Source organism: Peromyscus eremicus, chromosome 5 (genome assembly GCF_949786415.1).
Source record: "Peromyscus eremicus chromosome 5, PerEre_H2_v1, whole genome shotgun sequence".
Classification (NCBI taxonomy): domain Eukaryota; kingdom Metazoa; phylum Chordata; class Mammalia; order Rodentia; family Cricetidae; genus Peromyscus; species Peromyscus eremicus.
The window spans coordinates 90701883-90728154 of NC_081420.1; the positions used below are offsets into that span (position 1 = coordinate 90701883).

The 26272-nt window shown below is 47.1% G+C and overlaps 1 protein-coding gene across 2 annotated transcripts in view; it reads right to left on the minus strand.

Annotated features, from left to right (window-relative positions):
- Nucleotides 1–26272, minus strand: part of Gan (gigaxonin) — a 48599-nt gene that overhangs the window by 16457 nt on the left and 5870 nt on the right. The window contains exons 1-3 of one of the 2 annotated variants that reach the window (XM_059263940.1): nt 8180–8580; nt 6895–7009; nt 3143–3493 (exon numbers count right to left, since the gene is read on the minus strand). In XM_059263940.1, the coding sequence (XP_059119923.1) occupies nt 3143–3493; nt 6895–6936 (393 nt within the window). In that variant the 5' untranslated portion in view covers nt 6937–7009; nt 8180–8580. Of the gene's footprint in view, nt 1–3142; nt 3494–6894; nt 7058–8179; nt 8581–26272 lie in introns of those variants that run through there. The other variant, XM_059263941.1, reaches the window with a different exon arrangement.

Genomic DNA, 26272 nt, shown 5'->3' on the forward strand with positions numbered 1-26272 from the left:
CTCTTCAGTCCCAAATATTTTTTTTTAAAGATAGATTTATTTATTTATTTATTTATTTATTTATTTATTTATTTATTATGTATACAGTATTCTGCCTGCATGAGTCCCTGCAGGCCATGTATACAGTATTCTGCCTGCATGAGTCCCTGCAGGCCAGAAGAAGGCACCAGATCTCATTACAAGTGGTTGTGAGCCACCATGTGGTTGCTGGGAATTGAACTCAGGACCTCTGGAAGAGCAGACGATGCTCTTAACCACTGAGCTATCTCTCCAGCCCCCAGTCCCAAATATTTTATGTGTGTGTGTGCACGCGCGCAGGTTCCTGTGGTCCAGAAGAGGGCATCCAACTCTCTGGAGCTGGAATTACTGGCTGATGTGAGCTGCCCAGTGTGGGTACTAGGAACTCAAGTTGGGTCCTCTGGAAAAGCAGCAAATGTTCATAACTGCTGAGCCATTTCTCCAGCTCTCCCTTTTTAAATAAAACAATAAAATTTTTATTTTTAATTATGTGTACAGAGCATAGAAGGGGGCATCAGAGCTACTGGAGCTGGAGTTACAGATGGTTGTGAGCCATCTGACTGATGTGCATGCTGAGAACCCAACTCTGGTCCTCTGTAAGAGCAGCAAGCATTCTTCACCGATCAGTCATCTCTCCAGCCCCCTTCTTTCTTTTGAGACAGGGTCTTGCTATGTAATCTAGGTTGGCCTCAAGCCCACCATCCTCCTGCCTCAAGACTCCAAGCCCTGGGATTACAGGTGTGTGCCATTCTGCTTTGCTCTCCTTTTTAATTTTTCTTGTTGTCCACAGTCTCTGGGAATTAAGGTTTAATTACAAAAAATAAACAAAATAAAATTCATTCGTATCGCAAAGTTCCAAAAGCTTTCCACACACTGAAGGGTCCCATGGCAGTGGGTTATCTGAGTGAAAGTGGCCACATTGCTTTATCTCACTGTCTGGATGGACTGTGACTAAGCCACACTCACGGAAGTATCAAAGTAGTGAGTACAGTATGGTAAACTTGGGACAGATCAGCATTAATATTGTAAGAAAATCAGCAAAGCCAAAGGTAAGAAAAATATCCCCCAGAATTGTGTAATAATTCCTGCAATGATCACGGTTCAAAACTATCTCATAGCTTTGGGTATTTTTGGGTCTCAGGGCCATCTCCAACATTTGTGCATGCTCTGGGTGATTTTGGCCAGAGACTTGATCTCAACCATCCAGTGGGTAAGGTGATACCCTTGAGTAACTTAGAACATACTTTTCTGCGCTCAGGGGATGGTCACCCTGAGTACCCTGAGCAAGAAGATGATCCAGCACAAGCTGAGGAGGAGCAGTGTCTCCTAGTGGCCTGTGTGTCTTTCCCTTCCTCAACTACCTAACATGGAGCAGGACACGAGGAGGCCTGACTGCAGCTAAGACCATAAGTGTGGTTTCTGAGTGTACACCCTCACAGGCTTACAAAATTTAACAATGAGATAATCACTAAGAACTGAGTCAGTCATTGCCAAGGACAATGAACAGTGTAATCCTGCATCATCCCAAAATCTATTCTCTGAAACCAACCCAATACATTTTTTATTTTGAAACAAGTAATTGGAGAGAAGAAGTGAAAACAAGCTGTATTCCTTGTTGGATCCCAACGGGGACCTAAAGGCTGATGTTCTCCAAGACTCTCCCCAGCCGTCACCTCCCGGACCTTCTCCATTCGGTTTTTGTTGTTATTTGCTCATTTATTACTTTTCAGACAGAATCTCATAGCTCTGGTTGTCCTGGAGCTTGCTATGTAGACCAGGCTGACCTTGAATGCAAAGAGATCCACCTGCTTCTGCCTCCTGAGTGCTAGGATTAAAGGTATGTGATGCCTGACTTGCCTGTTTAACTTTTTTTCTTTATTAATAATTTTTAATTCAGTTTACATACCAATCACAGATCCCCCCTCTTCCCTCCTCTCGCCCTGTTTAACTTTAATTACAATTTCTTTCTTTTCTAAAAATTTAATTAATTAATTAATTTCACATCCCAATTGAAGCCCCTCCCCCCGAATCCTCTCCTGTTTCTGCTCAGAAAAAGGCAGGCGTCCCATGGGCGTCAACCAAGCACGGCACATCAAGTTGTGGTCAGACTAAGCATCTCCCCTTGTGTTCAGGCTGGGCAAGGTGACCCAGGATGAGGACTAGGTTCCCATGAACCAGCCAAAGCATTAGGGACAGCCCCTGCAATTGTTAGGAGTCCCACAAAGAGATCAAGGTACACACTGTCACATATATGTAGAAGGCTACGATTTATTTCTGTTAAAATCCAAGGCTCTCAGAGATCCTAGGCCTGACAACCATACCGTTAGCTCACCTCTGTAAGAGCTGAGAGTCAACCCCTGAGGCCCTCAGAAGCTGTAACAGCTGCAGGAAGGAACCCTGCTGCCCACTGCTGCTAGAAGCTAGGATTCTAAAGGCTGTCAAAGGCCAGAACCACTGGTAACTAAAGCCCAAAGCAATCAGCCTCCAACCTGAGCATCTGAGCCACAAGTCTAACTGACTAGCCTGGACAAACAGACTCCTGGCTCTCAGGGCTGGGAGTGTGAGCCTTTGGGTCTGTCCAGTACCCAGGCCTTGGGCACCTGAGGACCTGGGATTGCCAGCATCTGGGAAGAGCAGAGGATCCCAGCCAGATGACTGCTAACAGTCTGAGAGACTGACAGCTTTAGCACTGGACGGAAGATGTTTTCTAGATATCCTTTAGTTCATAGCTTGGTGAGTCTTTCAAGATGAAGACAAAACTACTATGATTTGTGTTAAAAATAAATGAAGGGCTGGTTCAGTTAGGGAAGTGCTCGCTCTCCAAGTGTGATGACCTGAGCCTCAGCTCCAGAATCCATGGAAAAACACTGGGCACGGTGATGTGCACCACGGCTGGATCCCAGGGCTGGGCAGGCAGAGGCAGAAGGATCTCTGGGGCTTGCTGGCTAGCCAGTCCATCCGAATTGGTGAGCTCCAAGTTAAGGAGAGACTCAAGAGCTGGCTAGTGTTGCTCAGCGACATCATCGGATGGTTGGCCTCTGCCTTCACGCCCCCTCCCATCACACAAAGTAAACAAACGCATAATGAAAAGGGAACCCGCGGCCATGTCCTGAGTGGCAGGTACCTTTCTCATCTCTGTGTCGTGCGCTATCCACCGAATCACTGCCTCGAACACGTATCTTTCATTGCCAACGTTCAGCTTCTCAAGGGAGATCACTTCTTTGAGCTTCTGTGGACTCAGCTCCAGGAACTCCTCTGTGTTGCTGACGTCTCGGAAGTGGGTCTCCAGGTACTCCGTGGCCAGGTAGTGCACGTGGTGCAGGCAGTAATGCAGCGCAAAGTCGCGGATGCCGATGCAGTTCTCTGCGGCAATGCAGCCCTCCAAGAACTCACAGCACAAGGTTTTCAGGTCCGTCAGCAGCAGCAGGTCGGCTGCCTGGACAACATCCTGGATCGTATCTTCATTTAACCTGATCTGTAAGAGTACCATAAACATTCTATATCTGAATGCAGATATAAAACCCAAACCGCTAACCTAGTTCTGGTCCACAGGAAATTTCCAATTTTTTCTTTTTAATCTTTATTTTTTTAAATTTTTTTCTTTTTAATCTTTAAAGACTTATTATTAATTATGTGTATGTGCACACGAGTGTGGGTACCCGAAGGTCAGAGGCATTGGATCCCACTGGAGCTGGAGTTACAGGTAGCTGTGAGATACCAACAGAGGTGCCAGGCACTGAACTCAGGTCCTCTGCAAGAGTAGGAAGCACTCTTAACTACTGAGTCATTTCTGTTGCCCTCAAATTCCCAGTGTTGTAGGTCAAAGATGACTGGCAGTGTTGACCATACTGCACACCTTTCCAGAGTCTGAGGCATCAAGGGGCCTTCCCTCATAGCAGATGTGTCTGACTTTTAACCTGCCCTCCTGTCCAGGCCTTCCCCTCCCGTGCCAGCCAGCATGACCTACTCCTCCCGTTGAGGAACCTACCGTGTGCTCACACCTACAACTCACACAAAAACCTGACTGAGCAATTAGGAAAGGCACTGCTGTTAGTGGAAATCGGAGTTATCTCCAGATACATCAAGGTTCCTGTCTGCCGAGTGGGGGCAAGCCACCAAAGCAGTGGCTTTGTATCTCCTCAGCAGCCTGTACTCAATGCCTCAAACTACCTTCTGGAACAAATCCCTAGTGTACAGGTTTCCCTTACTCGAGTCTACTTCTGCCCAGTGTTCTCCAGTGCCCTGACTGATGCTTCTCTCTCCCTGCCTCACGCTTCTCCGTGCAACCGTAAGGCAATGCCACACCACAACCGAGCTCCCCGAGGCTTCACTGCTTCAGAAATGAGAGTTCAGGGTCCAGCATGAAAGATTTTACCACATTCTACATAGATTTAAAAAACTGTTATTACCAATTGCCCTAGAAACTGAGCACAGAACTGTGGGAAATAATATACTAAGTGAGCGAAATTTCCCATGCTGGGGACATTACTAACTTTTTCTTCTTTTTATATCTTTGTTGTTTGGGTTTTTTGTTTGTCTGTAGGTGTGCTGGCTTGTTTTATGTCAACTTGACACAAACTAGAGTCATCAGAGAGGAGGGAGCCTCAACTGAGAAAATTCTTCCATAAGATCAGGCTACAGGCAAGCCTGTAGGACATTTTCTTAATTCATGATTGATGGGGGAGGACTCAGCCCATTGTGGGTGGTGCCATCCCTGGGCTGGTGGTCCTGGGTTCTGTAAGAAAGGAGGCTGAGCAAGCCATGGGAAAGCAAGCCAGAAAGCAGCGCCCCTCCACGGCCTCTGCATCATCTCCTGCCTCCAGGATCCTGCCCGGTGTGAGTTCCTGTCCTGATTTCCTTCATTGATGAACTGTGATGTAGAAGCATAAATCAAATAAACCCTTTCCTCTCCAAGTTGCTTTGGTCATGGTGTTTCATCACAGCAGTAATAACCCTAAGACGGTGCGTGTGTACTTTATATCTCTGCGTGGGTGGGTGCGTACATGTTAGGATACCTGTGGAGGTTAGAGGACCACCACAGAGGTTCTTCAGAATGAACTAGGCTATCAGGTTCGGCAGCAGAGCCTTTGCCCACTGAGCCATCTGTCCAGCCCTCCTCCTCTTCTATGTTTTTTTGCACTGCTCGCGATGGAACCCAGGGCCTCCTACATTCCAGGCAAGAGCTCTACTACTCAGTCACATCCTCATCCCGAGAATGTCAAATTTAGTCAGAAGACAGGAAACAACTGCAGATACAAACCCATGATGAAACACTAAATCACCTCTCATAAACCAAACAGCTAATTTGGAAGTTTATCAGAGCTTGAGTTGCCACCCGGATTCTAAGGTTTAAACGGGGACAAATTCTAGCACTCAGTCTGCAGACAGCCCCTGGGCTGCAGCTGAAGCCTGCAGAGAGCATGCCCTCAGTGGCTGTCACTCCTGCGCTCATAACTGCACTGACATCACCCTGCAAGTCAGACCTGGCTGGTCAGCTACCTGGCTCCTTGCTGTTGTGGAGTGCTTCTAGGATCTTAGGGCCATGCCAAAATGACTCTAGCTTCGTTCATTTTAACCATCACACACATGCATACCCACTGCCTTGTGTTTAAAGAAAAGAGTCTCCCCTACACCATGTTTTCCTAATACTACAAAATCCCACCACACACTTCAACAAGACTAGAATCCCTGAGTGTGTGGATAGAACAAATGTATTTAGAAAAGTCAAGCAATACACTCCAAACACTTAGAAAACTACTGGGAAAAACAGACCTTTCAGAAAAGGAGAGGTGGGGAAACAGAAGTGATGAAGAAGGGTCCAACGGAGAGGACAAGGTGTAAGATCTTGGAGAAAATGTGGCAGAACACACTTTTACACACCTAAATGTGTAACACACTACTCTGTTCTCTGGCCAATATACCAGAGACTCAAAAGAACCTACTTTTCTTGTTTTTGTTTGTTTTGTTAAGATAGTGTTTCTCTGTGTAGCCCTGGCTGTCCTGGAACTCCCTCTGTAGACTAGGCTGGCCTTGAACTCACAGAGATCTGCCTGCCTCTGCCTCCTGAGTGCTGGGATTAAAGGCACACTTTTTTTTTTTTTTTTTTTAAAGATTTGTTTTTATTTACGTGTGTGTGTCTGTGTCTGTGTGTGTGTCTGTGTTTGCACACGGAGGCCAGAAGATCTGGAGCTGGAGTTCCAGGTGGTTGTGAGCCACCGGCTGCAGGTGCTGGAGAGTGGAAAAGTAGCAAGCTCTCTCTACCTTCTCTGTAGCTCTGCTAAGCGTCCTAAGAGTCCTGTGCTAGAACTTAAATTACAGAAAGAGGAAAAGAAAGCAGTCTAGTCGCTTACCACTTCATGCCTGGGTATTATCACATCTCCAGAAACAATGTGGCACAAAGAGAGGGAACGCAGGAAGACAGGGCAGGGGTAGGGAGAAACGCAGGACCACCAGCGAGTACTATAAGGGTGGGTTTCAATGTAAGGTGCCTTTCACGGCAATGACCCACAGGAAACTGTTTCTACAGAACAAGTCCCAGTCCCCAGAGAAGCTCCTGTTCCCATGCAGACAGAGAAGGTTCTGACAGGGTGGAAGCCATGTGAGGTGAGATTCAAGACGTGGTACCAAGAGTCAGCAGTGAAGGGTGCACCATGTCCTTTGACTCAGCCTAGAGGGTGGAACTCAGACAAGCATAAACTGGGATTTGGTCTATGGTCTAATTGTGTTGTTCTTTTAGGAACAGAGTCTGGAAGAACACGTATGTGGGGCCATCGCCGGGAAGATGCCAACAGATGCCCTTGATGGCAGATGACGTGACAGTACCACTCTGAAAGCCGGGAAGCCTCTGCTGTGTCTGGACCCTGGGTCTCACCATACCTGCCCACTGAAGATGTAATCCAGGATCTCTCTCATAACCATTACCGATATCCCTTCAAGTTCAATCTTATAAGTGGATCCGTCATCTTTTGGAGGATTATAGTTTAACTTTGTCCTAAGAAAGGGAAAAAAATGTAAAATTTCTATGAACCAACAGAAACAGCTCTAAATATTTATTCACTAAACACTAGAACACAACATGTACTGAGCAACAAGTATACCTCCACGTAAGGAATTTAGCTTCAGATCAACACACACAGCTTTAGCTAAAAAAACACTGGTCCTAGTATATACATGTTACTTAGTATTTTTAAAGGTCTATTTTTAATTATGTGTGTGTGTGTCCACATGTGCAGGTGCTCATGGAGACCAGAGGCATCAGATCATCCGGGGCTGGAGTTATGGGCAGTTCTGAGACAATTGATATGGGTGCCAGAAACTGAACTGAGGTCTTCTGAAAGAGCAGAAAGCCAGTGATACACAATGAGACACTGTCTTTAATTAAAATAAAATAAAAAAAAGGTGCTGGAGAGAGGGCTCAGTGGTTAAGAGCACTGGCTGCTCTTTCAGAGGACCTAGGTTTGATTCCCAGCATCCACATGGCATCTCATACCATTTGTAACCCCAGTCCCAGGAGAGTGGAACCCTCTTCTGGTCTCTGTGGGTACTATACGCATGTGACACACAGACATACATTCAGGCAAACATAAAAGAAAAATAAATAAAATCTCAAAAAAAGAGAAAACAAATTTAAAAAAGGATATATACATTAAGAAAATTGGAAGATTAATCCAGAAGGTTGAACATTTAAGAATAGGACTGCCTGTGAGTCAAAGAAAAAATACCTAGTAAGTACTCATGAGTGGAGAAAGAAAGACTCAATCCAAGAATGCTGGGAATGGGGACGGATTCTTACGAGCTCTAGAAGGAAAACAGGCCACAAGGGAAGGAATGGGGGTCAGAATGGCTTCCTACTTTACAAATAGTAAGATATAATACCAGAGAAAGCTTCAAGATTCTGAAGGAAAAGAATTTCCAAGCAAGATTTTGACAACCAACCAAACTGTCTAAATGTGAGGAAAAGCCAGATGTGGTGGCACAAACTTCAAATCCCAGCACTTGAGAGGCAGAGGCAGGCAGATCTCTGAGCTGGAAGCCAGCCTGGTCTACAAGGTGAGTTCCAGGACAGCTAGGGCTACACAGAGAAACCCTGTCTCGAAAAAAGACAAAACTGCAGGATAGAACAGAGGCATTTCCAGGTACACACAGTCACCAAACAACTTACCAACCTCCCTGAGAATGCGGTTGGGAAATATGTCCCAACCAACCAAAGCAGTCAGCCCAGAAAGAAGACACTGCCTGACAGAGACACGATCTGCACTGTGCTGGTGTACTGCCTGCCCCTCAGCCCAGGAAAGTGAAGGAAGCAAAGGGTGACGGTGACGAGCAACCCCTGGGTCACAGCCAGGTACCAGGACAGGCGATCTTCAGGAAGATGGAAGGTATGTCTCCCAAGTACATAGAAAGCAGGTATTCGGACACTTTCTTCTCTCTGGCATGGAAATCCCTGACTACTTACTGACTCCAGAGTTTCTACTGAGCTAAGGATTCCCTGGGCCTCCCCTTGTGACACTGTAGGGTCTACTGTATGCCTGGTACTAAAAACGAAGCTTCAGGCAATCTTCAGGCAAGAGATGGTATGACCAATACCTAAGCCTCCTAAACGCACCATGTGCAAGCATGTCTCCTAGCAACCTTTCACCTGGGATGTCATGACTACCGACATCTGTCAGAGTCACTGTGCTGGTGGCACTGCCACCCAGCTCCCAATTCACCCTCTTTGCCCGCTCTGCGAAAGTGGGTCTGGGTCTCTTAAAGTGGTTTTTCCCTCAACTGGGGTAATGGTGAGCTTTTCAGGAGAAGGTGGAAACAAATCAACAAGAGTAGAAACAAGACTGTAGGACAAGAGACCTGTGCTTCCTGGTTCTGGGGTGTCACCTGGGAACCCCTACGGCGCAGGTTTTTTCTGGCCTCCAGATCCTGCTTTGCCAGGCTATCCAGGGGCCACCTTTAGTCCCCTCCCCAGAGCAGCTTTCTCAGGCACCTTAGAAAACCAATTTCCAGCGAGTTCCATGAATGTCATGCAGTGAGCCTTAGGCATGCTTACACAAGGTTGGCCAGAGGCTGTGGCTGCTGCTTGGATCTGTTACTTCTATATTTTAAAGTTTCCTTCTTGACTAGCCAACTCATGGCTACCCTGATCTCCTGTTACAGTGAATGATTCTTACATTAAACTTTCTTTGTTCAGGGCTAGGGACACAGCTCAGCAGATAAAGGAGCCTGATGATCTGGTGGACAGACAGAAATGACTTCTGCATATTGTCTTCTAATCTCTACACGTGCTGGGGCACATCCGTTCACCCATTCTACCTCTCCCCAAATAAATAAAATGAAAAAAAAAAAAAGTAAAAACACAACCCCCCAAACAAACAACAACAAAACAAAATAAAACAAAAACACATCATTTAATACTTTTGCAAAGGACGTGGTCGGTTCCCAAGCACCACATGGCGGCTCAGAACAATCTGATCTATTAACTCCTATTTCAGGGGATCCGATATCCTCTTCTGGTTTCCTTGGGTACAAGGCACACACACTGTGCACATACATACATGAAGGCAAGGTACTCATATATAAATAGGTACTCATGTATAAAATAAAAGTAAATAAACCTTAAAACCAAAACCAAAACCAAACCAAACCAAAACAACAACAAAAACAAACCAACCCCCCAAACTTTCTTTTTCAAATTACTGTGTTGTTTCTCTCTCCTAGATGGATGAGCACAGGGGTATTAAAAACCTGCTTAGCTGGGGGGGATTTTTCTCACCTTAACGTAATGTCCAAACAAGGCTTGGCTGTGCTGTGTGCAGCAGACACAGCAGGCAGGAGAACTGGGCCACTAGCCCACCACAAACCACTGTCCCTCCTTTTAGAACCTATTTTAAAATAACTCTACTGTCACATGTTTTCCCAACAAGAGGGGATCCATTTTAAACTGTTCTCCCAACAGGTGGTGGGGCACAGATGGCTAAAAGGAGAGAAAAATGACCAGCTTGAATATGAGCTATGCCACTTCAGGCTTTTTAAAAATGTGATCATTTCCAGAACCCATGAAAACTGAATGGCATACTCTACACATCTGGAGGTTAAGAAACAAAACAAACATTAACTATGGTTTAAATTCACCTGTCCTCCTATCCTCTATCTGCAGCACCAGCTGAGCAGACCCGATTGCTCGCTCCTGAGAGACCAGTTCCCAGGGCAGCTGCTCCACAGCCACACATTCATAGAACCTGCTCCTAGGACAGGCAGCACTGACCCTCACCAGGATACACAGAAATGTTCCCTTCACTGTGACAGACACAATCAAGTTCAAGTTCTGGTGTGTGCATATGTGTATGTGTGCCTGTGCACATGTGTGCGTGCCCCACCTCCCCGTGGCAGGGTCTCATGTATTTCTAGCTGGCCTCAAACACAAAGACAACAATCCACTTCTGATCCTCCTGCTTCCACTTGCTGAGTGCTGGAATCCTAAGTGTGCATCACTCCACCTACCTGACTTAGGTGGTGCGGCCTCCCAGGGCTTGGTGCACGCTAGGCAGACACCCTGTCAACTGAGCCACATCCCAGCGCCTCTGCTGAGTCCCAGGCCCGAGCAAGACTTCTTCCTATCACTGTAACCCTACCAGGAAACTCAGCAGGTTTGGGAAGAGAAAATGATGCTCTTGACTGTTCCCCTAAAACTCATGTGTTGAAGGGGCAGTCCCCACTGTACCTAGTCTCCCGTGCCTTTGGGAGGTGACTGGATCATGAGGGCTCTGACCTCATGGGTAGCTGAACCATTTGTGAACTCAGATTGATGGGTTTGGAGAGGGAGTCTTTCTTTGGCTTTGCTCTTACAAGCATTTCTTCTTGACATGCAGCTTCAGCAGACTTAAAGCAAATGGTCCAAGCAACCAAGGCCTGAAAATATGGGCTCAGGCAGACCTTCCTACTAAGTTGATTTTCTTGGGTATTTTATCACAGCAATTGAAGTGTAACCAACACAATACTCAACAATTATTTGTAAAACATTCTGAACTGTGAGCTGCTGTTAATAGTTGATGTATGGCCACAAAACAGACCACTAGATGATGATTCCAGGTCCAACAGAGCTGAGGAGAATCAGGCATACAGACAGGACTTTCTAATAATTTGCTCTGAAGCCCTCTTCCGACCTCTGCACACATGTGGTGCACAGACATACATGAAGGCAAGACCCACATAGAAGAGCTATGGGAGGGGGTTCAATGGACAGCGACAAACAGGAGCTCTGAAGGGCTTCTCTTCTCCGCTGATGCAGACACTCACCTCTTCAGGCAGAACACAAGGGAATGTACTGTCCAAGGAGTCAGGGCACTGCTATCTGGGGTGATTCAGGGCATGATTCACATGGTTGTGATGATCTGTGTCCCCTAGAACTCTGCGGCTATTAAGCAGGCCTCTGAGGAGCTCGGAGACAGCCTGTGCCAGCACTTTTTACCCAAGACTAGCCATTTGTTCTTTGGGGAATTTATTTAACAGGTGACACTCCTCACACACTCCTTTTTCTGTTTCTGTAAGCTCCCAAATGGTTTAGGGCAATGAAAGTCCTGTGTGTGACACTGTTCTGGCAAACATGTGTATTGACACATTTGTGCAAACTCACAAAATACACACCCACCAGAGGGAGCCCAATGTGAGCCATGGTCTAGGTTACTATGCAGTGTCAACGCAGGTTCATAAGATAGAACAAATACATCATTCTAGTGGGGATGTGAGGGTACTGGGCAAGGGGACTGTGCATACGCGGGCTCAAGGAAGATCCAGCATTCTCTGGATCTTCCTCTCAATTCTGTTCTGAGCTTACAATTGCCTTAAGACATATGGTCTAGTTAAAAAGAATTTTTTAAAGTGTCTGAGCATAGCTTTGTGCACATGAGTGCAGTGCCCAAAGATGCCAGAGGAGGGCACTAGATTCCCTGGAACTGGAGTTAAGATTGTGAGCTGTCTGACTTGGGAGCTGAGAATCAACTCAGGTCCTCTGGAATAGCACTACACACTCTTAACCGCTGAGTCATCTCTCCAGTCCCTAAAGGCTGTAATTTGTTTTTTTTTTTTTCAAAGATCTTTCCTAGCTAACCCTTGAGCCAGTATCATTTGCTGCTAACTTATCAATCAACAGATGGTACCCTCTGACAGACCTTTGATATCACTGTCTCCAGTAGGAACACAGCAGCTAGCCTCACAGTTCCTTCATAGATGCAGGAGCAAAGCATTCATGCTGAGGTCCCAGGAGTGACAGAGCTCTCAGAGGGAGGCCTAAGCAAGAGGAGGCTGTGCACTGGGAGCTAGAGACCTAAGCAAGCTTCAGGCACAGGCCCACTACATCTAGGCGAACCAGGGGATTTTAGCATGCTTTCTGTAGCCAAGCCACAACAGGGGACTAAAAACGAGCAACAGGAAGTCTGGGGAGCCGCCCATGCAGCATTAAAGAGAGGAGGGGAAGAAACTGCACCAGGCCACTGGACTCTGAATGTCATTTTTATAAAACACTTATTTATGTGTGTGCATCTGTGTGTGGGGAAGTGCATGTATATATAGGTGCCTGTGGGGTACCAAAGAGGGTATTGGGTCCCCTGGAACTGGAGTTACAGGTGGCTGTAAGTCACTAGACATGGGTGTTGGGAACTGAATTCAGATTCCAAGTAAGAGCAGCAAGTGCTCTTAACCACTGTACTGTCTCTGCAGCTGCCAGATGCGTTTTAAAGGGTAACGTCCCAACAGTCTGTGCTGTCCCTTCACTCTGATTCTCTTCCATTCATTTCTCCTTTTTACCCAACAAGTATGGTGCTTATTTACTTTCAAAAATTTCCCTCATACAGATCCTAGATTGACTCATACTTTGAATGACTTTATGAGTAGTTCCCTGGGCTGACCTCCCGGAACCTTCTAGAGAGCCGCCATAGACAATCAGATATCTGGGTCTCATCCTAGACCAACTAGGTCAGCCTCCGATTACATAGTAAGTGTAAGTCATCCCCTGGCTCATCTGGCCTGTTCCTGCTGCCTGGAATGCTTCTTGGGCTTCTCCCCGACACGTGCATGATCTGGTTCTTCCCCCACAATGCTTTGATTTTCTTCACAGAACTGATCATCTCCTAATGAACTGCATCTGCTTCATATCACCTGCCACAAAAACAGACTGTTTGCATCTGGCCTGTGATGTCAATACAGCCAACTCCACAGGATCTAAAATTATTTAGATTAGGTTATCCCCCGGGAATGCCTGTGAAAGATCATCTAGATTAGGTTAATTGAGGTCAGAAGACCCTAATTCTGGGTGGCACTATTCCACGGTCTGGGGTCCTGGACTGAATAAAATGAGAAAGTGAGCTGAGCACCAGCATTCACCTCTGTTTTGTGACTGTGGATGACATGTGAGCAGCTGCCTCAAGCTCCTACCACCCTATCATGCCTCCTCCGCCATGACTGACTATACCGTCAAACCGTGAGCCCATGTAAATCTCTCTTTCCTTCAGCCACTTTGCCAGCAACAGGGAAATTACCTAACACACTACCCTACCCCACACCACTATTCACAGTACTTGACACATAGGAACTTGACATTAAGCACACAACCAGAGTGGGAACTAATGGATTTGAACCCCGCAGAACCAGTGATGGAAATGAGATGAGCACAGCTGTTTGGACAGGACACGAGTGGCCAGCAGAGCAGCTGAAAGCACTCACCATCACGTGCCCAGAAGGCCAGACACACTGTGGAGTCTAATGTCCAAACACTCACTATTAGCTGGGCTGGTGCCCTCATATGGGAGCTGCACTGTAAGGCTAGGTGAGAAGGAAGTTTGTATTTGTGAGTTATCGAGTTGGACCTAATCTTTCCATGCTTCAATGTCCCATGCTCACCATCACTAGTGGCCTGCTGGGAAACCTGAACTTCAAATGCAACATAGACTCTAAAAGGCTTCTAGAGCCCAGGCCTCAGCTCAGGTACTGTCCTGAAGAGGATGAAGAGTACCACTGGATCCTGTAGAGGTTCAGAAGCAGCTCCTGCCACAGCTGAGGTCCCACCTCCTCTGACACTCTCCCCAGGCTGTGGCACAGGCACAAGGGTGCTTTTCACTCTCCTCAGGGAGCCTGGCCTCAACTTCAAAGAAGGAAACAGCACTGGCCGTGCTCTGATGCCACACAAGAAAGATATGAGAGAAGGCTCAGAGGTTAAGAGCACTGACTGCTTTTCCAGAGGTCCTGAGTTCAATTCCCAGCAACCACATGGTGGCTCACAACCATCTGTAATGAGATCTGGTGCCCTCTTCTGGCCTGCAGGCATACGTGCAGGCAGAACACTGTATACATAATAAGTAAATATTAAAAAAGAAAGAAAGATAAGTGTTTGTCTTTGAGAGTCACGTGACTTGAAAGAAAATGGAATTTACATTAGGAGGCCATGTTTTCTGAAGAGACTGGGATTTCAGCATGTATTACAAGTTAACAGGGAGTTAGGGAAAGGGCTGTTGGTAAAGTGTAGACCGTGAAGCATGAGAACCTGAGTCTGGATCCTCAGCACCTCTAAGAGGCCATGTGTGGTCATGCGTCTGGGAGCCTGGTGGAAACAGGCAGATTTCTGAAGTTTGATAGATGGCCAACCTACTAACGGGTGGGGCTGAGAGACTTTGTCTTTAAAAACAAACAAACAAACAAAAACACCAAACAAAACAAAAACAAACAAACAAAAAACCCAAAACTAACACTTTTAGCTTATTCTTTGACAATGCCATATACATATACAATGTAGTTTTAAAAAATTTACTTATGTTACGTGTATTGGTGTTTTGCCTGCCTGCTGCCCATGGAGACCAGAAGAGGATGCAGGATCTCCTAGAACTGGAGATGGTTGTGAGTGGCCAGATGAGTGCTGGAAACCGAACCTGGGTACTCAGGAAGAGTAGTAGTTCATGCTATCTACAGCAGAGACATCTCTCCAGTCCTGTACAATGTATCTTGATGGAATCCACCCTCACATCTCTCTAGACCCCACAATACATGCTCCTCCCACCTTCATGGCCTTTCTAAAAAAACAGTAACCCACTGAGTCCAATGAGTGCTACATGCATGAGCACAGGCAACCAACCAGGGACCACACCCCTGATAGACATGACTCCCCTTCCCCAAGCAAACAACTGCCAGCAGCTCTTCAACTTGGGTAAAGCCTCTGGCATTATTGACAGGCTTGGTCTTGTGCAGGTCACCATAGCTGCTGTGACTTCACGACACAGCACTCCACAGCACTTCTCAAAATCCTCTGGCTTATACTCTTTCTGCCCCCTCTTCCGCAATGGTCCCTGAGCCTTGTGGGAGTAGATATAGATGGAGAAATCCTATCTGAAAAGGTCGGGTGGACTGCACATGACATTGACCTCTGGCCTCCAGAAGCATGTGCACATATGTACACATACACACATAAACGACACGTATGTGTATATACACAAACAGGACAGCTATGGGACCATCTACAGTGTACACAGGAGTTTGGGGACAGAGAGGTAGCAGGCAGCACACTTGGTACCACAGGAATCATGGGAATGAAGATTCACAAGAGACAATGACCTCCAAGCAGAAACAGGCACACCCAAAGAAAAAGACACAGCCTGTGACCCCAACAGTACAAACAGTTTGCCTCAGTCTTGTGCAACTAACTCTTCCTTGTCTCAGGGAGAATGTGAGGTGTTGACAAACTTCAGAGAGTCAGCTGGTACTTCCTTCCCTCTAGCAGCTATGGCAACAGCACTTCTAAACAGTGTCAACAAAATCAAATGTGGTCTCAACTCCTGGAGCTGGGGTTTGAACTCACTCCCGTCAAACAGTACAGTCCACAACTTTCTTTTTTCAGCCTGCTCAAAGTCTGTCCTTCCACTGGATGTTCCCCTTACTAAATGGTACTCTTTCTATCCAGCTGTCTAAGAAGAGAAACTAACCAACACTGGAGGAATCAAGACGTTATAAACTGGGTGGATGAGGAAACTAGCAAGGGACAGTGGTTACGTACCCTTCCCCAGCTCTGCTTCCTGGACAAAGAGAAAGCTGTATCAGCCAAACGATGTCTCCACCTGCGACCCAACTAAAAACTGCCCAAGTTAGGGCATACTCTTATCATGGTATGTTATCAGAGGTTAACCTCTGCCCAAGTTGAGGGGCACCCTAGGAGACAACTGACTTGTTCCCAGCCAGCATCCAAGTCAAAAAGGAAAAGCTGAGGACTGCCACAGACAGACAAATCCACCAGGGACACTCCCCATCTTTTGTCTTTTAATTGTGTTCTTATGTATGTATGTGTGTGTGGGCAGACACCCACAGAGGCCAGAAGGGAGTGTTAGATCATCTGGAACCAGAGTTACAGGCCACTGTGTGCTGCCTGAAGTAGGTGCTGGGAACTGAACTTGGGTCTTCTGCAGTAAGCGTTGGTAGCTGAGCCATCTCTCTAGCTCCCTTTTCTTGTCTTTCTTGACTCCAACTCTGCAGAGCTGGCCAGTTACCTTGTACAGCACTCTTCAAGTCAGGGCTGGCTAATTTGCATGGTCACACTGTGGTTGTAGGTTTGGGGCAGGAATGCTATGGAGGTTCCCTTATCTACTGGGGAGAACCTGTCTCCTACTGGCCAGTTGGCTAAATGGTTCTAATAGGGTTCTCCATGGCAAACGCTAGTTTTCCTTTCACAGGTAATGAACATACCGGAGATGATTTGGGAAAAATATCAACATACATACCTGGGCTCTTTTAGGTTGCCTAGCCTGGCTCTGAACTCATGATTCTCTTGCTTCAGCCTCCTTTAGTGCTTAGCTTCAAGGTGTTCTAGTCCAGTCATTTCCAGAAGTTAACTGAAATTCCTTTGTAAGAGATGCATGGTATCTCCTCTCTCCCATTTGTCAACGTATTCATTCATTCATTCATTCATTCACCCACACATGGATGGCTGTTTACTTTATTCTGAGTATAATCTAGCGTAGTTCTTTGTTGCTCAAACTGCTGTAGCTCAGCCACTGGAGTTTTTTGTTTTTTTTTTTTTTGGTTTTTTGAGACAGGGTTTCTCTGTGTAGCTTTGCGCCTTTCCTGGAACTCACTTGGTAGTCCAGGCTGGCCTCGAACTCACAGAGATCCGCCTGGCTCTGCCTCCCGAGTGCTGGGATTAAAGGCGTGCGCCACCACCGCCCGGCAGCCACTGGAGTATTTTTGAGGCTGGCTCTTTTTGGTCCCTTCCTACTTTCTGGCACAAAGCACTTCAGGCTTATAGAGTATTTTTCCTGCCCTGGCACCAAGCCAACTAGGTCTCCGAAGACATTAGAGTTTTAAATGTTATGTGATTCCACTCTGGAAACCTCCCTCTGGCGGCAACAGGGTGGAAGACAGATGGAGACTGGGTGGGGAGGAAGACAGGCCAGTGGGAACGGACACAGCCTAGAGCCAATGGAAGCTGGAGCCTGAGTGGGCAGTTATGGCGTGGAGGAGACAGACTCCAGAGACAGGGGGTAGAAGGGATGCCTTGGCATTGATTAGATGCTGAGGAAAACAGGGGAGGAGGCCTTTCTGCCAAGAGCTCTCAACTCTCTCCTGGGAAGTCTGGTAGTACATCAAAGGCAAAGGAGGGGACAGTGAGGTGGCTGTGGGTTTGTGTGCAAACCCTAGTGACCCGACTCCATCCCTGAAACTCATATCCAGGTAGAAGGAGAGAACCAGCCCCACAGAGTTGTCCCTGACCCCAACACTCTTGCTGTGGCTTGTGTACCCCCTCATCACATACACACCCAATAATAATAAACATTGTAAATTGTTTTGAAGTTGGAAATAAGGGTCTGCGGAGATGGCTCAGTGGGTAAAAGTACTTGTTTTTAAAGTAGGAGGACCTGAGTTCAAATCCCTAGCATCCACACAAAAGCTGGACACAGGTTCATGTGCCTATAAGCCCAGTGTTTAAGGGCAGAGTCAGGTGGATCCAAGGACCTGGCTGGCTAATCCAATCAAAATGGTGAGCTTCGGTGTGAGAGCTTGTCTCAAAAAACATGTGGACAGCAACAGATAGCAATGTCTAACACACTCTTCCAGCTTCTGTGTGCACACACTGGTGTGGCCCACCCCTACCCCATAAACAAAAGGGACAGGGAAACTCACTTGGAAGGAAGCATGACCACCAGGGTGGAAGGGGGCCATGCACTGGGTAAACGACCCTCAGGCTGGGGATAGGGGGAAGGCAGCAGGTGTTTTGGCACAGACAGCGCTGTTGTGGGGGTAGAAGGTGGAAGGTCAGAATGTTAGGCCTGACTACAGAATAGAGACAGGAAGTGGGAGGGCCAGAAAGCTGACCACGGGGGAAACAAGACAAAAGGTGTCCGGAGCATAGAGAGATCAGCTGTCAAGACAATGATGGATAAACAGCGATAAACAGGCCAACTGAGAGAAATGTGTTAGTTTTCTGTTGTGGGATAATCTGTTTGTACACTGTGAAGATGTGTCTTTGCCAAGGCGCCTTCTGATTGGTTTAATAAAGAGCTGGATGGCCAATAGCCAGGCAGGAAGAGGTTAGGTGGGACTTCTGGGCAGACAGAGAGAGAAGAGAAGAGATAAATCTAGGCCCGGGAGAGAAGTCAGAGGACACAGAGAGGAAACAGGAGGTGCAAGATGGAAGAGGTAAAAAGCCACGAGACAACACGGAGATTAATACAAATGGGCTAATTTAAGTCATGAGAGCTAGTGGGACAATTATAAGCCAAGCTTTCATAATTAATGAAATTATGTCTCCATGTCGTTTTTTTTTTTTTTTGTTTGTTTGTTTGTTTTTTGTGAGTTGCCGGCCCAAAGATAAATCTGTCTACAATTTTCAGTGGATCTGGAGATTACATTCAAAGAACGGGTTTAGTGGAGCCATAAGAAGCAAATCTAACTGCAGAATGAAGACAAAATGGGAGGTGGGGGGACACACAGCAAGAGAGCTGGTTCTTCAAGCCAGGCGCCCATCAGAGGAGACACAGTCACTTTGCTTTTCACTGAGGCATCTGAGGTCAGGCATGCGAAGACTGAGGCAAGCTTTCCTGCAGAGAAGGAAAATGAAAATGATAAGAAAAGGAAACAGACAGAAGACAGACCAGGAGGCTTGAAGAAACAGAGGTTCCATGTAAGTGAAGGAGGGGGTTGTCCGGTCCCGACAGCAGACGATGGTAAGCATCGCACAAACCAGAATCAACAGACAGCCTCAGGCCAGGCGACAGCAAAGTAAAGTGCTTTCCACACAAGCATAAGGACTGGAGTTTGGATTCTTAGAACCCATGTAAAAAGCTGAGTTTGGGGAGACAAGTACCTGATACGCCAGCTCTAGGAACGTGGAGACAGGAAGATTCCTAGAGCTCCCTGGAAGCCAGTCTAGCTGAACTGGGGAGCCCCAGGCTCAGTCAGAGACCCGGACAAAAATAAGGTGGAAAGAAATAGAGGAAAACAGCCAAAGCCAACCTCTGGCCTTTGCATGGCACACCTGCAAATAAATAAGGGAGGGGAGGAAGGAAGGAAGGAAGGAAGATAGGCAGGCAGGCAGGCAGGCAGAGAGTGATTGAGGAAGACACCTGACATTACCTCTGGCCTCCATACTCATGCTGATACATGTGCAGGAATACTGCACCTGGGGACATGTACATATACAGATAAACAGAGAACTGTGCTTACATTTCTGTCCAAATATTTAAGGCTCTAACCCTGTAGCAGAAAGGGCAGTGAATTCCATCCTGCTGCCTGTCTCTATAAGACCTTTGAGTGAAGTAGTTTTTATGTCTTAAAAATATGTTAGGACAAAGAGCAAGAATATGCAACAGAGACCACAGGACACCCCCAAGCCTTCAACATTTCTGACTCTTACAGAGAAAGCCTTCCAGTCACTGCTTTGGACACAACTGCCATGATTTTAAAATTCAGTCTAGCAGAGGCAAAAATCATGATTTTGTAAACTCACTTCCAAAAGTGTTAAGTAATGGTGACAGGTCTTTTAAAAGTGAGACCCACGTGACTGGTGTTTTTACAAGATGGTGTAGTCTCTCTGGACAGTGGCTATACTTCTTACAGCAGAACAAACCAGCCCAGCTCAATCGTCTACCCAGAACAAAGGTCCTCGAGGATAGTTCACCTATACAACAGGATACAAAGCTAAGAGAGTCCACATGTTTTCTAACTGCTTTATAAGGTCACTATTCAGGAGGGGGAAAAATAGAGCCATCAACCCAGAGAATGGGAAACAAATGTATTCGGGAAGCTGTATGCTATAATAATAGACAGCATTGGGAAGCGGTGTGAGTCGGTTGTGGTGGCTCACGCCTACCAGGCAAATAAAGCAGGAGTACCGCTGTGGTTGGAGGCCAGCCTGGCTATGGTGTGAGACCCTGTCTCAAACCAACAAACCACCCCTGACATGGCTGTGGGCATTTTTATTGAGATGGAAAGATCTGATGTGGAGTGAGTTCCAGGGAAAGTGTGAACACAGAGTAGGCACACAGCCGGGATTGGAGGATCTCACTAGCTCACCACTCACTCAGCAATGAGTTGAGCTGGGCTCTCTCTCGTGACAGCTTCCATTTCTGCACGGAAAATATGTTTTCTCAATTTAAGCGGTTTTTGTAATTTCCAAAGCCAGTCAGTAACATTTACATTTTCCAAGGCAAAGCTGGAAAATGCATGTTAAAATTTCAACATGAACTCAAAGGCAGAATAATGATCCAGCAACTTTTGAAGCAAATTCTTCGAGAATGAAACAAGCCAGATTCCTTGCCCTGGTCACACCCTGACCTTCTGAAAACACACAAAAGAGATAGATTCATGCCGAGACATGTCAACACTTCCAGATTTTCTACTTGGGAATTATTTCTTTAGATGTCATTGAAAAGTGACTCCTTCAATGACCTTGAGACCTCATGCAAAAGGTCATGTCAAAGGCACACCCCTTTGCTTTGGCTAATGTGTATATGACCTTTTCTGTAGTTCTAGAGGCCAAAAGGCTGAAGACAGGTGCCAGGATGCTCAGGCTCCTCCTGGCTTATCCATGCAGACTTACTTGGCTTTATATAGCAGAGACAGAAACGGAGTGGGGGTCGGGAGAGATGCGGGCTGTTCCCTCCCTCATTAAAAAAAGCTCATCAGGCTCTTCTTTGCTACAGTAAACAAATGGTACTAAATACTGCAGACACTCCACATCCCTTTCCATTTTCTTTCCAAATGTAACAGTGAGGAGGGGGAGGGGGAAGAGGAGGAGGAGGAGGAGGAGGAGGAGGAGGAGGAGGAGGAGGGAGAGGGGGCGGGAGGAGGACTTATGGCTTTTCAAACACAGCAAGCCTCCTGAATAAACACAAAGGGACAGCAGGAGTTCCAAGAATTCATCCTTTCAAAGAAGTCCAAACCAGAGCACTACGTGAGCTCTAAGGGGCTGTCTGTTTTGCCTTTTTAAAGGAGCTAGTCTGAGCAGGATAAACAGCAGCTCCCGCCTCACACTTGGAGGTGGCTCCAGGATCAGCTTCCATTTAGCAGCACTGTGCTCCAGCTCCAGGCCACTTCCATGCTTCTGGCAGCTCCTTCATTTATAACCCGCTGCTCTAACTGTCTCCAAACAACTTGAAGCTGCACATGACTTTCCAAAGTGTTGTCAAGGGAATGAATGCTTCTCCACAAGTCCCCAGGCCTGCCAGAGCAACGGCAGCCACTGTTTCTGAATAGAGTTTGGTCTCTTCTCCCAGGCCTCTCGCATCTGAGCAACAGCACAACACCAGGACTCCCTCACTGGTTACTCTTTGCGGTACTACGGCTACTCCATCCTTTTTCCTCCACACTAATATATACTCCGCCATGGAGTGAAATGTTTTGGCCAACTGTTTCATCTTTTTTTAAAATTTATCTATTTTTATTGTATGTGCACTGGTGTTTTGCCTGCATGTATGTCTGTGTGAGGGTGTCAGATCTTGGACTTACAGACAGTTGTGAGCTGCCATGTGGGTGCTGAGAATTGAACCCAGGTCTTCTGGAAGAATGGTCAGTGCTCTTAACTGCTGAGCCATCTCTCCAGCCCCAAATGTTTCATCTTATAGGGTGGTACACACAGCATCCTGAAGCCCAGCATCAGCATTAGCAGGTTACTCCTCTCTAACTCATCATGCACCTCTAGTCTGGAGACACAACACGATGGGCCTTCAAAGCAGCCAGTCCACTGTCTGCTCTCTTCTCCTGCTTTTAGGTGGGTGCTGGGATCTGAACTCAGGTCCTCGTGTTTGTACAGCAGCATTTCGCCCCATGAGCCATCTGAAGCAGGTCTTGAAGGATGGACGTGAACGTACCTGCTTGAAAGTAGCAGGAGGTCCAGAAAGGCAGAGACAATCACATCTGGACAGGAGCCACGCACGCATGACAGCGAGGCTCCGATGCACTATTATCTACCAGCCTCAACTCCTGCTCTCTTCATTTTGTTTTAGGTTTAGCTCCCCCACCCCTGCACTGACTTCTCCTCAGTCCCTGACATCAGCCAAACTTGGGGCCTCCCCCTTGCCCTGGAGTGAGAACTCCGCTCTCCCCCTTGCCAGGCCTCACAACAGACAATTCTCCACCACATTCCAGGAGATGCTCTGTAACAACAGGACTGAATAAGGACCTAAGTCAAAGAAACCTGGCCTTCTAGAACTCTTCACCTCCATATGTACCCCTCACATTACCTGGGCCCAGCCACGTGTCTACCACCTCTATCCTGCATGGCCATACACCTATCCTGCCTGATCACCCCCACAGACCCATCTCCCACTCTCCACACCTTGCTCACACATGGCTTCCTTTACCAGTGGTCCCATGGAGCAGTTGTCAAACCTCCTGCAGCTAGAAGCCCCTCTGTGGTTTAACAGTCTTTGTTTCTTATCAGGCAGATCCCACCCTATACGAGAGCCCTGTAAACTCGACCCCAGCATCAGTGATGTGAGCACTTTTCACAGGTGGAAACGAAGTCATCAGCAAGGCAGGGGACCATCCTGGTGCCTTTTCCCTCTCCACTAAGCCCCAATGCAAATATCACCAATCCAGCCCCTTCAACTCCAGAGCCCAGCCCTACTCTGGGGCTCCTTCTACCTTCTGAGTGAGCACAGTGGCCTCACAGTTGGCTCCTGCTTCCACCCAGACTCCTCTACCATGGTCTAGAGTGACCTTTAAAGAAATGTGCAAAACAAGACTATAGATTCTCCTTCCAAGAACCTGCCAATGCCGCTCACAACCCCTCAACAAGACTTCAGCTCAGGCACGAACTGAGTGATGCCATGAGTGTGTTCTTTTGTCCCTCCCTCTAGTCGGCTACCTGCCAACACAGGGAAGGTATACCTTGATCTAGCAGTGTGACGCAGTGTGCATCCAGGACCAAGCCACGTGTGGCCTCCGCTCTGCTCTGAAGCCACCCTGCCCCGATCGCTGGTTCGATCCCCAGCACCTGCCCCTGCGCTTCTGCTTAGATGAGTCCTCTGCTTAGATGAGTCCTCCGCTTAGATGAGTCCTCCGCTTAGATGAGTCCTCCCGCAGATCTCTCCACAAGCTCTCCCAACAGAACGTGCTCCTTGCAGCAGTCTCCACAGCACCCACTCCCTTCCTCTCTGCATTACCGGACTCCGGCATTGTGGCTTCTCAATATAGACTCCACGGATGCTGGACCGCTGCCTGCCTGGCTCAGGGCAGTGCTGCATATAAACACAGCACCCCAGGCAGGCATCTCCATAGACGCTTCTGTTATACGGCGGACCCCGGGTCAGTGTTTAGAGTGTGACTTCAGAAGACCTGCCTCGGCCACAGAAAATTGTTTCCTTCCCCATTCCTGACCTCCTGGCCTTTTCCTAGACACTGGAACCACAGTATGAAAAAAAAAAAAAAAGAATGCCCCAAATTATTTTAAAGTCTTTAGATACATGGTTATTTTCTTCACAGCTCCTTGGAGGTAGAAAAAAAGAACCAGCTTAGGTTTCCAGGTACCCCGTTAGCTTTGACCCTGTTTTGTGGAGGGCAGTGAATACCCACTCGAATGGCAGGCAGGGTGACCCTGTACGCCCAAGGAGGGCAAGGACCAGAACACTGCAGCTTCTGCAACTTGGGATTACCTTCTAGATCTATCTGCTGATAGATGACTAGCTCAGGCTTCAGCCCCTGAACAACTGACTTGGATACCACAAGGCCCTTTCCCATGTACTGTACCAGATAAACAGTACACAGGACATTTCAGCAACTTTAGACAATGCTCACTCCCTCACTGTGATCTAAGATTGGCAGGAACAGCCCTATCAGCACATGTGCAAAGGCAATGATGACCTTTCTGAAGAATGTCCTGACTGTGATGGTGGTGAACACTGTCCTCAGCCCCTCTTGTCACCCACAAGGAGACAGAAGGAAGCAGCTGACTTCTTGCCCCTAGGCCCCACTGCAGGAGGAGACAGTGGTTGACATGTCCATGCCAATAACATGGGTTGTAAGTTTTATGTAGGGGACAGAGTTGGTATCTCTCTGCCCAACCAAGACAGTAGCTGTTGAGAAGGCAGACAGGGGAGCACAATGATGAGCCAGCCACCAAAGACTAGGTCTGGAAGCTGCTGCTCTAGGTCAAGGACTCCACACCAGGAGGGTGTAGTTACATACCTGTGATCCTGACACCTGGGAGATGGGGGCCTAAGAAGCCTAAATCTGGGCCACTCTGGGCTACAGATCTGAGATCCCACCTCAAGACAAATAAGCAGGGACTGTAAAGATGGCTCCGCAGTCAGGAATGCCAGTTGCTCTTCCAGAGGCAGTTCTGAGTTGTTAGCAATACCAAGGTGGGTGGCTCACAACCACCTGTAACCCAGCTCCAGGGGCTCTAATGCTGCTGCTGCACACACACACACACACACACACACACACACACACACACACACACACACAAATAAATCTTTAAAAACGACAACAAAGCAGTCCTGTATCGGCTCCCTGTAGGAAAAACTAGAGTACAGCAATGTTCCTTTTACTAAGAGACAGAAGCCTAGGTGGGGAGCCAGGGGTTCCTGCTGCCTCCGAAGGACACGGCAGACAGACGCAAGTATCAGGCACTCTCTCAGGATTCTCACTGCTGTTTGAAACCCCACCATTAAACTTCTGGCCTCACCTGTCACTCTCCACAGGTCAGAAGAGGCACACCGAACCTCATGTCCTGAAGGTTAGAGTCCAGTGCAGAGACTGGCCAACATAAACAATTCAAATGACAAAGTCTGGGAGGACCTTGAGCCCCACAGTACAGTAGATATATAGTAGACTATATTCAATTCTTCAGAGATACAGGCAGCTGGTCATGATGAATGCAAATGTGACTAGAAAAACCAGGTTTCAAAATGTATCAGTTTGTTAGTGCTGAATTCTCTTTCAAGTTGTTCCTAAAGACAGAGAAGTGCTTCTTGGTAGAGAACCAGGCACAACTAGGAACAAAATGGCACCGTGGAGTGTCTGCCTTCATCATCATGCAGACTCCAAAAGGGAAAATAAAAGATGGCACCCCTCAGTGCTTCTTAATTCAGCAGATATTTTAAAGTCAGTCTATCCATCTTCCACTTAGGATGCATACTGCCCAGCAAAGCTGTTTTATTCAGTGTGTGTTCATGTTGTGTGTGCTGCTGTGGTGTGTAGAGGTCTGTGAAGGGCAGAGTTCCACTCCAGGTGCCTTATCTGGCTCTAGGTATCTTCTCTTAGTCATCATCTTGCTTTTTAAGAGAGTACCTTACACTGAGCCCGAGTTCACCATTTCAGGTAGAATGGCTGTCAGCCAGTCTAGAGCATCATCCACCTTCCTCCCCTAGCTCCAGCACTGGGTCACAAACGTGCTGCCATACCCACGTTTTATGTGGGTGCTGGGAATGGGAGGCTAGGTCCTCAGGCGGGCACGGCAGACACTCTGACCCACTGTACCTCCTCCCACCCTTTGGGGCTTGCTCCTTCACTTCCTTCCTTCTTTTTCTTTCTTTTTCATGAAAGCTCTATCTGTTTACACAACACCACATTTACTGGGCCAAAATCTCACTTCACAAACTATGTATTCTTTTCCTAACAATTCTAATCAGAGAAAACAAATGATTTTTTTTCCTGTGGTGGAAAATGGAGAGTAAGAAGTGAGGAATACAGCTTGAATTTCCCTCAGTCAAACAGTTGAGAAAAGAAAAACTTCCAGATTTTTGAATTTTCATACACATGACATATCTTGGGGATAGGACCCAAGACT